Source organism: Xenia sp. Carnegie-2017, unplaced genomic scaffold, assembly GCF_021976095.1.
Source record: "Xenia sp. Carnegie-2017 unplaced genomic scaffold, XeniaSp_v1 HiC_scaffold_6, whole genome shotgun sequence".
In the NCBI taxonomy this organism is placed as follows: Eukaryota; Metazoa; Cnidaria; class Anthozoa; order Malacalcyonacea; family Xeniidae; genus Xenia; species Xenia sp. Carnegie-2017.
This window is the reverse complement of record NW_025813526.1, coordinates 10,042,438-10,054,581: the sequence shown is the minus strand read 5'-3', so window position 1 is coordinate 10,054,581 and position 12,144 is coordinate 10,042,438. Positions and strand designations below refer to the sequence as shown.

The following is a 12,144-nucleotide window of genomic DNA, read 5'->3' as shown; positions in this document are numbered from 1 at the left end:
CCACCATTCTCTTTGGATTCCCGGACGCGAAGAAGATCCCCGCTGCCGTGAATGCCCTCTTGGGCATTTTCTGACATCATCTGTGGCTTCACCGCAATCGATGCAGGTTCGACCGTCTCTCTCCCGATGCCTCCTCGGTCTTGCGGATGGCGAAGTCGACCTTCCGATTCGCGGTGAAATTAGAACATCGCCACTGCCTTCTGACGCAGTTCGAAAACGAATGGCTGCTTCGTGGAGTAGTCGGCACCGTCACTGAAGACAACATCGTATCCTTTTCTAAGGATTTCATGTCTTGACGTTGGTAATTTGTTGGACGTTGCTGATGGGGGTCACCTTCATTGGTTGTACTGACGGATAGCCCGTTCGTCGTACGTCACGTAGATGGCGAAAAGGCAGCCTACTGTCCTTTTCAATATCTCGTCTCGTGATTCTCGTTCGTTTTGTCAAAGTCCTGGCATTAATGCCAGGGCTTCGTGTCGTCGAAAGATCCTGGATCTTTCCTTTTGTTCTCTGTCGGTTTTGTCCGCGGGGGAGAGGTTCACATCCTCTGTCGATCTGTGTCGCTTATAGCGGCCTCCCTGGGTGTACCGGTCTTGCACATAAGGGTTCGTTGTCATTGCACACCCCGACTTCGTAACTTACCCGGTCCCCACCCAAAATAAGATGTCGTCGACATATCTTTTCCATAGTCTGATGTTTGTGTTGTTTGTGACTGATTGTGTTTCGAGGTGTTGCATGACAGCTTCTGCGAGGAATGTGGATAGTGGTGATCCCATTGGTGTGCCTGAAATTTGTCTTTAGTATGTGTTTTGGAAGTTGAATTCAGTGTAGAGGCAAAGGTGGAGTAAGTCTAGGATGTCATCTTTGTCTAGTTGTGTTGTAGCTTGCCATGTTTTGAACATATTAAACTACGACCAGACGAAATCATGATATCCTACGACGTGACATCACTCTTCACATCCATACCACTAGACATTGCCAAACAATTTACAAACGAACTACTCACAAACGACAAAACTTGGCAAGCTACAACACAACTAGACAAAAATGACATCCTAGATTTACTCCACCTTTGCCTCTCCACTGAATTCACCTTACAAAACACATACTACAGACAAATTTCAGGCACACAAATGGGATCACCACTATCCACATTCCTCGCAGAAGCTGTCATGCAACACCTCGAAACACAATCAGTCACAAACAACACAAAGATCAGACTATGAAAAGGATTGTCTACGACATCTTTGCCATAGTCAAGAAAGACAAAACTGAACAAATCCTACACACCATAAACAATACCACAAAGAACATTACCTTTACTAAAGACGAAGAACACGACAAACAACTTACCTTCCTCGAAATCCTACTAACCAGAACAAATGACGGTACACTAAACACACAAGTATACCGCAAAACCACCCACACAGATTAAATACTCAATTTCAACAGCAATCATCCAACACAACACAAAATAAGCGGCATTCGAACACTTTTCAACAGGATGAACACTCATTGTAATACGGAAGAAGCCAAAAAAACAGAACGTAACTACTTATACTCCACATTTATTAAAAACGATTACCCTAGAAACTTCATAAACAAACCTATATACAAAATATAAAACAAAACACAAACCGACAAAAGCAACAAAAAACCGGACGAAACAGTAAAAATCGTCACATTACCATACATAAACGGAACATCAGAAATGACTGCCAGACTTCTTCGACCATTTAATATTAACATCGCCCACAAACCTACACAAAAACTCAAATCATGCTTCACCAAACATAAAGACAAAACAACAATTCATGATACAACTGACGCGATCTACATGATACCATGTAAAGACTGTTCAAAGCAATACATAGGACAAACATATAAGAAAATTGAAAAAAGACTCTCAGAACACAAAAACGCCATAAAACGACGAGATCCGAACTCACTACCGGCAGAACATACCCACGGAAACAACCACACATTCGACTGGACAGAAACTAAAGTACTCGGACGCGCACAGACTAAACACACGCGAATTTAAAGAAGCTTGGTACAGTAAAGACAACGACACAATAAACAGACATATCGACATACCCATCATATACCCACAACTAAAGAAAAAGGACAAAAAACTACAAACAACACCAAAACTAAAACACTACACTCTAATATTATTAACACCAATCATCTTTACAATACACCAAAACCCATGGCAACGCATTTCACCCCATCCAATCACATTAATCCACCCACTTATACAATTAGACGCTCTAAACGTCTCCAAGCTAAAAAGCACGTGTAAAGAAATATCCTCATTCTGATGAAGGCTCGAAGCAACGAGTCGAAAGGACAAAAAAAATCAATTAAAAATCCGGAGAAACTTTTATCTTTTACCTTATATTAGTTAACTGCTTACATAAATATAAAGTTGTACCAATCACAGAACTTCATGTATTGGGAATAGCTGTAATCATAGCAATGCAGTTAAAGAAATATTTCTTACTCAAATCCTTTGCTAGGAATATTTATATCCAATAGTGCCAATACTTGGTGAAGGATTTCTCTTAATTATGTCATATTGTAAAGACAAGCTGGAGATCGTCTGGTATTATCCCACCCCATCATGGCAAATATTCATTTTACTATCCAGTGATAAGCAACTTCACAAATATATCTAAGTTACAAATAAATATAACTTCATAGACATTTATGTTTCAAAAAAAAGGTGACATTTCTAAAAATTCTTCAGGGTTCTTACAATGAAATATGAACAATACCTTTATGGTGAAATAAAAAAAATACCATAATAGACACACATAAAACTGACTTATCCGTAAAGTATTATTGCTTACTCATTTTCTTCCATCGTGTGTGAGACACCTTGTTTCCCGATATTTTTTCCTGACTTATCTGACACGAATGACCTGGCTGTTTCTGAAACAATTCTGCGAGCACATAGTGTACATAGCTTAAAAACGAAATACATAGTGTATAATGTAGTAATGTTGTTATATTTTGTGCGAGCAGTTTATGAGATGTCACACTGCATACGTTATAACTTGGTACTAGTCTTTTCGTCTGGTAAATTTTTAAAATGGAGTAAAATTTCCATGTTTAAGACGTTATTAAACAAGTTTTATGAATAGGAACTGAATGATGCTTTTTTTAAGTCTCAGAACGACAAATTCTTTCGAAATAGCAAAAAAAGTTTCGAAAAATTTCATTTTATAGACACTTAATGATTAGGGTTTTCAAAGATTATCAATGATTATCAACTATGATCCACTAGCCTTACCATAATGCATCACAGATGCAACCCCTCTCTGCGCACGGGATGCAGTGTTCCCAATTGAAATTCCCCAATGAGGCATAGTATAGTGAAGCCACTCTATGAGCCACTGTATAAAACATTTTCGAGCCATGTATACCTTATACCGCATGTGATTACCATAGTGGCAGACAGTCGATGGCTTTTTTTGACAAATAGGAATGATGAAATGCCTAACGGCAGCCAGTAATCTAAGTAGATATGCCGCTGCCAGTTGCATAAGAAGTGGACCTACGTTATATTTCCTATACTGTGCCAGAGCTTTTCTTTCAATATGGCAGCGAAACAGGACATCAAGTAAAATTTGAGGACATGAAATTATGGTGAGTGAGACTTCTGTGTGATCTCTATTTTGTGACTTTGATTCGGGCTCATTTACTTCCGGCTTCAATTTTGCAATTAGAGCGTTATCCTGTTTATTTCCGATCAGTGGTTCAACGATCACTTCACATGTTTCATAACGTACGGCATCGTACAAAGCTCCCAAATAATACCCATCTTTGGAGGCAAAATTAATGAGCTTGTACTCGTCTGTTTAAGTCTATCGTCATGCTACAGTTTTACAAACAGTCTACATTTTTAATTTATGTAATTAAAGGTGGCGGAGGGGTGGGGGGACTAAAATTCGTAATATAAACACCTTAAATAATTGTTTTACTCTAGCTGACATTTATGCAAAATTACAATAGCTAGTCTTTAAACTACACTGTTATTTTTGAGGTGTTGAACTAGCACTTTCTCTACTGCTAAACTGACACCCACATGTGGTGTTAAATAAAAGGTGTTATTATAACACCAATATTGGTGTTGATTTAACAACATATGACCTGAAACATATTGTAGCGTGTTAAATTTACACCTCAGCACTTTAACACCCAATTAATAGTGCTGAAATAGCACCTTGTTCTTCCACAAAGGTGCTAAATTAACACTGTTTCTTGGTGTTAAGTGGTTGGTGTTAAATTAACACCATTAGCAAGAGTTACAATAATTTATAAAGGGCGTTATTTCTGCACCACTCTCCTTGTAAAATCATGGGTGTCAAAATAACACTTATTTTAACTGTTTTTTTAACTTATTTTTATACTTATATCTAACTGCAGCTGTTTTCGTTCTGACACGGATAACAGAACAGTTGACTTATGCGTTCATTTAAACAGTTTAAAAACTTCGTAAAAAATAGCGGCAATACATATGTTATATTAACCATAGTTGGATTAAGCATGGATTTTTTAGGGGGAACCTTGGCTTTGTGAGTTCATTAAAACTTAAAAGTAATAAGAAATACCGTTTTGGCACACCTCAATGCAACCGTGTTGACCAGAACATAGATGGGTGAGCACCCCTGTGCACCTCCCCCACCCCCCCTATAAATCATTCACTGGTAATAAGTACACAGGTTAAACAGTAAATAAAATAATTTATACCAAAGATAATGAGCTTTTTTGAAAGGCCATAATTTATACATTGCGATAATGCATAAATATGCTGTGTTCAGGAAATTACAATTTATTCTAAATCTATTTAATATCGAAGGCAGCTAGTTATACACGACTTTAAAAGGTTAATGCTTGTTTGAGTAACCTTCGTAGCATTCTCAACGAGGGAATCAAAAACAGTTTTAGGTACACGTCCTCTTTCTTTGAAGTTTAACAAACATAAAGCATTCGCTCTAGATAAATTGTCCTGGTCAGCCATAATGTCAAACTCTTCTTCCTGTTCAGGGTCTGTATTATCAATCTCATGATTTTGATTAGCATCGTCGTTTCTCCTATCAGTATTCAACTCTTCGCTGTCCTCCTATTGCGCACGATGTTATGTTTTCGAATAAGGTAATTTCTCAATGATAAAAATTTCTTAAACGTCCTGGCACAACCATCGATGCCACAAACAACATGAAAATTTGGTTCATCACGATGAACACGGCCAATATGTGTTATTAGTAATTAAAGAGAATCTGAAACGAATTCTAGGCAAATATTACATCGATAGAGACGCTCCATGACATAATTCACTTCTAGAATACAATTCACTTCTGAAGAGAGTGCCGGCTCAACTCTGTTACCATATATGGTGTGAAATGTGATATTAGCGACTATATTCAAAAACGCGGTAAAATGATTATAGCCAACTGTCACTGTCACACTGCTTCATATTTCATTTCATGATTTTCATCGTGATTTCACCTGTTTGAGCAGCGTTGCCAAATTATATTTTATTGTGAACTAAACGTAAAAGTCAATATTACCAGACTTAAAGAGCCATTGGATTTAAGTTATTTGGTTTCGACGATCTCCCTTCTTTTCAAAAGGTAAATACAAAGCTTTTTTGAATGTAATTTCTTATGAAATTTCTTGTGACACATACTTCTCCTCGTGCTTATATTTCATGGAGAAATTTTTGTATTCGTGTTTTACAAATTTTTATGCGTTTAAGGTCGGATGGATTCCACGTTGCTTGATAATCTTAAGAAGGCAGGGGTAAAGGACAGTGTAATTTCTATTCTTGAAGATGAAGAGGTATGTGTATAAAATTAATTTTAGCATGAGTGCGTGAATTTTTGCGTGTTGACGTTGTGACTAGACGACTTTTTGTTGCTTTTGTTAACACTGCTTGGTAAATATGGATTCCATACCGAAAAAACAATACTTGAATTTAGTGGGGGAAATTATTGAGGGAAATAAAGTTTAAAGATAAAAAATGACTAAGTAATCTAAGACGTCAAGCATTATGGGTGAAGATTCAACTGCTGTGGTTCAAACTACATTAGACTATGAAGTAAAAATACCAAATCATTATTATTGCAGCATGCTAAGTTGATGTTCGAATAAAGTACTTCATTTTTTTTACTCCGGTCCGCGGAATCCTGGCAAATGTTAAAGCCAATAAATTAAGCTGTTTTAGTAATTTAAAAAAGTTATTTGGAAAACGTTTTTAACAATGGATTTGAATGATAGTTCTCACTTGGAAAATTGAGTTTTACTATGCCGACGAGCTTGGAAATATTGTGGAAATTGTTAGCGAAAATATAGCAGAAAACGTAAACATGGATGAAAGGGACGAAAGTTTTACGCATGAAATTCAAGATTACATTATGGCACAACGGCCATAACTGCCTGACAAAAAATAAGTACGTTATTTACCGCTTATATTTCGGTCCGAATAGAAAAATAGTTCCTCTCGACATCAAAAGCGACCTTTGGCCTTTGGCCGTTTGAGACCTCTGGAAAACATTTTTACATTTATTTCAACCGCGTTCTGATTGGTCAAAGCCCAATCCAAACATCAAATGGCTGCTCTTTTTTTGCTTGAATGGACCTCCCCAAAGTCTCGGTCCGTTCAAGCGAAAAAACAACTTGACCAGTATCCTCCTGTACGAACCTCTCGCTCAGTCTTTAACATATATATATCTTTTTATTTTAATTTTGATTTTTCGTACTTGAATAGTTTGATTCAGCTGGTGTTTTAAACAATACATCTGATGAGCTGTTGAAGGCATGTGGCATAAAAGGAGGGCAAGTTATACGAATCAAAAATGCATTGGCAACGATTAACAACTTGGACAAGTTTCTGCCAGTAAGAAATGTTCCATCCACCATTGAACCATCCACCCAGAAGATCGCTTTATCCACTAGTCATTCCTTTGCCATAAATGACAATGTCAGCAATTTTTCATCGTCAATTGATGAAGCTCATTTGTCAACAGGCACACCGTCACCTACAACATCCAGTACACCTCAACATACCATAGCATCTGAAAAGTGTGATCAACCTTCACCAAGCTTTGCACTTGTGAAAGAAAGGAAACCGAACAAGAACTGGATAAAAGGTTTTAAACTTCCTATTTCTGTATGTTAAATAATATACCTCATAATAGGTCACATTCTAATGTTAAAATTTATCTTTTTGTGTTTTACAGTTTTCTCCAAGAGTGAATGAAGCACTGCAAGCAGGAAAACTTAATGGAAACCTTAGGGATGAGTTTACTGGGGACATTTGTTCTTCTATTAAAGCTCTACAATGTTTCCATCCAGAGAAGAAAAACAAAGAGTGGCGTCCATGATTGTAGAAAAATATACTTTTCTTGTCGATTCACTTGGAGCTGGTGCAGTAACTAATATTCATATTATTTAATGCATAAGATAATCTTTAGAAGAAATCCTATAGCTTTGCTCGCCAACTCTTATAATGTGCAGCATGAACTTTCTTCGTTACAGGGGTCATGGTTGAAAGCAATCACTAATCGATTCAAAAACATGCGTAGAAAGAAGACAAATTCAACAACAAGATCTGTTTGTGTCTTAAACTACACAAAAGCAGCCAGAAACAAAGATGTTTCTAAGCTGTTTTATATATTTAATTATATATACACATTTAATTTTATGTGTTTCATATATTGACTTGTTTATAGTATGTTTTATGTTTTGTATATATTTATATGTGTGAATACATGCATATAAATCATATCATTTTTTTTTAAATATATTTATTGCTCAGCATTTTTGTGTCGCGTGTTTAACTGGCCTTACATAAAACAATAAGGAAAGGGGTTACAAAATAACACCGAATGTAAGTGTCATTTTGACACCGGACGTTAAGGGCTAAACTAGCACTTTAACAAGTGCTATAATAACACCAAGAATAAGCGCTATTTTAGCACCAACCTCGGTGTTAATTTAACACCAGTAATAAAATAACACCCGAAATGGTGTTATTCTGTACCTTTTAATTTAACACGACTTTTTAATATTAAATTAACACCTTAAAATTTACAGTGTATTCTTATCCAAAACTGTATTTTAATGAATTCATTTACAATTTTAAGTATATAAAGTACATGGATAATAAGCCGCATGTCAAAATTCAAAGCTCATTGTCGTTGTCGTCTGGTCATCCGACAAATCGGCGCAGCAAGAAAATGGGCATCTTGCTGATTACGTGTAAGTGCAGATGTTTCTTGCCGTAGCATTCTGCTGTGATGAATGTCCTAAGAATATTATCCATTCTCGTATATTTTAGCCATAATGCTGAGGTACGGCTGTGTTCTTTGAATATTATTTTAGTTCTGATTACCTCTTGTGCATTATCTATCCACAGTTCACTAGACACCAGTTCTTCCCATAAAATATTTTTGTCCAGTACTTGTTGAAAGAGAAAACGTTCTGATAAAATATTTCTGCCAATTTGAAAAGTATAATTTAATGAAGATAAAACATGGCATCTATCTTTTTATATTTCATACAAAATTAACCGAAAATTTTTGTTTCAGATCGATTCTCATCCCCTGATCAGAAAATTTCTGAATCAAATTTAAGTTGCCAAGAAACGTCATTATTTAAGAAGCCAAGAAACCTTTTCAATAAAAGTTTTACAAGCGAATCAGTGTTGCTTAATTTAAAACTACATTTGCGTCAATACCTCCCGTCTCTTTATATTGTATGTTCCCCAACTTCTTGCTGAAGCTTCCTAAGATTTCCTGATTACTGTCATTGTCGTTGAGAGAAACGTTGTGTTCTGAAACATCGCATGATTACAATGATGCTATCTATACAATGGCAAATTATTGAATAATAGTGTAAACATGTTATTATCGTGCTACCTGTACTTGCCAACAGCAGAACAGAGACAACAAGAGCTAAAGCAAAGGGAAGGGTTTTCAAAGCAGCATTAACAACGAGATGACCAAGTAATGCATGCGATATGGGTTTACTACTGAGCATGTGTTGAACCGCATTCGATGCGTATGCAAGCTCCAAAAACTCTTTCAACCCGGTTTCTGCCATTAAATGAAAAATAGAACCAATAAAGCCCGCTGCGTGTGAAATGCGCCATCGCAAAGTATGACATTACTTATAGGATCTCCGATGGCTTAGTTTGAATAAGATTGAATGCTTTCCACGAAATAGGCTGGTTCAATGTAATAATTACATAATTGTGCCATGCTTCTGAGCATGTTCAGTAATGAACTTGGTATATGCATGTTTCAATATTTAGGTCCATGTCTATCATTAGCAGAAAAACACGGAGGAGTTCTTAGAATGATCTTCAACAAAATTGTCGTCTTCTTCATACCAGACAAATTTGTACTGGCATTTGAGTCAAATAATAAAGACATCTTCTAGAGGAGAGTGATATTCAAACACATGGCTGAAATGTTTCTAATGTCACTGTTCTTATATTGCAAGGGATATCTAGGCTGGAGTGGTGAAACTATCTGAAGATGCCCGGCTGCAGAAATCTCAACTGCATTAATTGATTTCCTCCGTGGGAATGGATAAGTATTACTTGATACTGGTGTAACAGATACTACCATTTCCATACCATAAATAGAGTTCGTGCCATCTAAGGTCCAAAAATGTTGATCAGCATTGTCTGCGAAATATATTTATGAACTCTCCATTAAATATAGGATATTTGTGGTTAGATCAACTGATGCATTCTGGCTGAAAGTTTGCACCTCATTGTTTGATGAACAAATGTCCACCTGGTATATGCACTCAAGAAACGGGATGCTAAGTTGTGGTGTAATAGACAGCAAGCCCTATTGAAAGTGGTGCCATAATTGCACGTCGATGCACTGCCTGCATTATACTAAAACCAGTTTATGATTATTTTGCGATGCTTTCCACCAACTAGACTGCTCAGAAAAGTCTTAAGTGAATCTGTTAAAAATTCAAAGTGAATTTCTGCTTCTTCTTCGATGTAGGGTATAAAACTCATGACTTAACCATGCTTTTAATATCTTCTTCAATGAGTCTTGCTGCAGTCGAGATACTTTCTTTCTTTTCATCTTCCTGGCTCATGTTTCTTACTTGAGACTTGTGAAACTCGTCGAAGATAAAGTTTGCTGTTTGCACTAATTTCAGTAATAATTAATTCTTTGTGCTCAATCAACTTATCTTTAATAAAGGTATGGCCATATGAAGATCTAGCATCAGAGAGATAGTCAGTAATCTTAGCCTGGAGATCTAAAATAGTAAGCAGCAGTTATTCATCATTTTCTTCCAAGTATTTTACTACGGCAAGGAACACGTCTTATCTATCTGTGCTTGGGGGCTGTCCAACTGTTTTCCTTTTTTGCTAGCGCTTGTATTATAGCAGTAGACAAATGGAATCTGTTTCCCATTCAAAATATAGAACTGCAACTTCGGCGATACACAGAGTCTGCAGCCAGAAGGTCATGTACAACTAACAAACTATCTCGCACTGCCTGTCCCAGGTGGCACCTGTGTTTGAAAACACATCTATTACCACATCTTTTGTTTCGACTGTTGTCACTTTAAACGCATCAATGCTTTCGTTCTCTATCGTCGGCTTCAAAAACAACTTCTGTAACACAATAGAAACAGCCTTTTTAAAATGAGAAAGACTATTCTCCACTTTGAGTAGCTGATCGTTTAGGGCTTGTGGTGTCCTGAAAATACGATCACTTCTGTTCTGATATATTTAATAATTCTATCACTTCTTTTTTTTCCAGTAGTAAACAGTTCAACATAAATTGAAGTAATTTACACACCATATCTTCTTCAATTTAATATAATGATTAAAATTCTCTTCCATGCTGCAAGAAATCTATCTTTAATAAGTTTGAAACCATATCCTGTGACACTAAGTCATCTCTCGAGACTCCCTAGTTTGCATTGCAAAAACCAATTGAAGGCAAGAGCTGGGTTGTCTTTTTAGAAACAAAATATTTTAAAGAAATAGAATTCTGAAATTGCAGTACAAGCTGAACACGGTCCAGGTAGACTACTCTTGCAGCTGATAAATATTGAGAAAGTTTAGTAGCACTGTATAAAAGACCCGGTCTTGTAGATTGCATCCCATATATCAAGGTTCTAACCATTTGTCTGTATAGCCTGCAAGTCAGAGGCCGAGAATCTTCAGATCCATGTCTGTTAAAACTACTTTCGTGTGGCAACAAACTTGGTTTGCAATTTCTATCTTAAACCTGCTCGATATTTTAATGTTTAAATGAAGTAAATAACCGGCTTGAGTCAGTGGAAAGGATCTCAGAAAAACGTTGGATTGACGTATGGATTTGGGTTTTTTGAGCTGACAGTCATGTTTACGTTTGTACTTTGTTGAAATAGTAATAAACAAATTTTACAGTTATGTTTTTATTATATATTTGCTATGACTTATCTTACTTTTCAAGGGATACGTTTTATTCCTTTCTTCGTAAGTTTTATATTGTTATCCACTTAGATAAGAGCCATACATCATATTGGTGAATATTGTAAGGATTTTCCTTATATTACTCAGCTCTGGTGTTATTATTCTTACAGCTTTGACAGCCTTTATTCTCCATTGCGTGGGTGAAGGCAACTCGGATGCCTGATAAAAATTTTTTACCTTTTTTTTCCATTATCGTGTAACTGAAATACTTTGCATTGTTACCTATCACCACATAAATTTATTGACATGCCTGACTAATTTTTCAAAAATAGTTTTATTTTGTTTTCTGTAGGCATTATAAGTCACTAGAACTGATCCTCTTTATAAAACGTATGTTCAAAGCAGGGCTTATCAGCACTTTTAAGCTTTACAATAAACTTTGCTTTACAAAATAATTTCCTCCCAACATTGAATTTATTTGACAATTTTGTTAAGCCGTCACAAAATACTCCTGGTAGTAGATAAGAAATAGCAGTTACATTTTACAATTTTTATTTATGTTTTATGGTCATATCTGTTTATTACGGGGAATAATTAAATGGAAGACATGGCAGAAAAAAAACTTATTCTTCATCACACTACCACAAAACATTCTTTTTTTTTAAGTACCAACTTTCTTGAAAGCTCTTATAATT

The 12,144-nt window shown here is 36.1% G+C and overlaps 1 protein-coding gene across 1 annotated transcript; it reads left to right on the top strand.

Annotated features, from left to right (window-relative positions):
* The first annotated feature begins 5,766 nt into the window (after positions 1 to 5,766).
* Positions 5,767 to 7,127, top strand: LOC124457094. Its single transcript, XM_047007384.1, has 3 exons — positions 5,767 to 5,850; positions 6,779 to 7,061; positions 7,114 to 7,127. The coding sequence occupies exons 1-3, from the start codon at positions 5,773 to 5,775 to the stop codon at positions 7,125 to 7,127; spliced, it is 375 nt and encodes a 124-aa protein (XP_046863340.1). The 5' UTR covers positions 5,767 to 5,772.
* The last annotated feature ends 5,017 nt before the right edge of the window (positions 7,128 to 12,144 follow it).

Coding starts and splice junctions, on each gene's coding strand:
- LOC124457094 (XM_047007384.1), top strand. CDS start 5,773: ATGGATTCCACGTTGCTTGATAATCTTAAGAAGGCAGGGGTAAAGGAC. Junction 5,851..6,778: donor CTATTCTTGAAGATGAAGAG/GTATGTGTATAA, acceptor GTACTTGAATAG/TTTGATTCAGCTGGTGTTTT.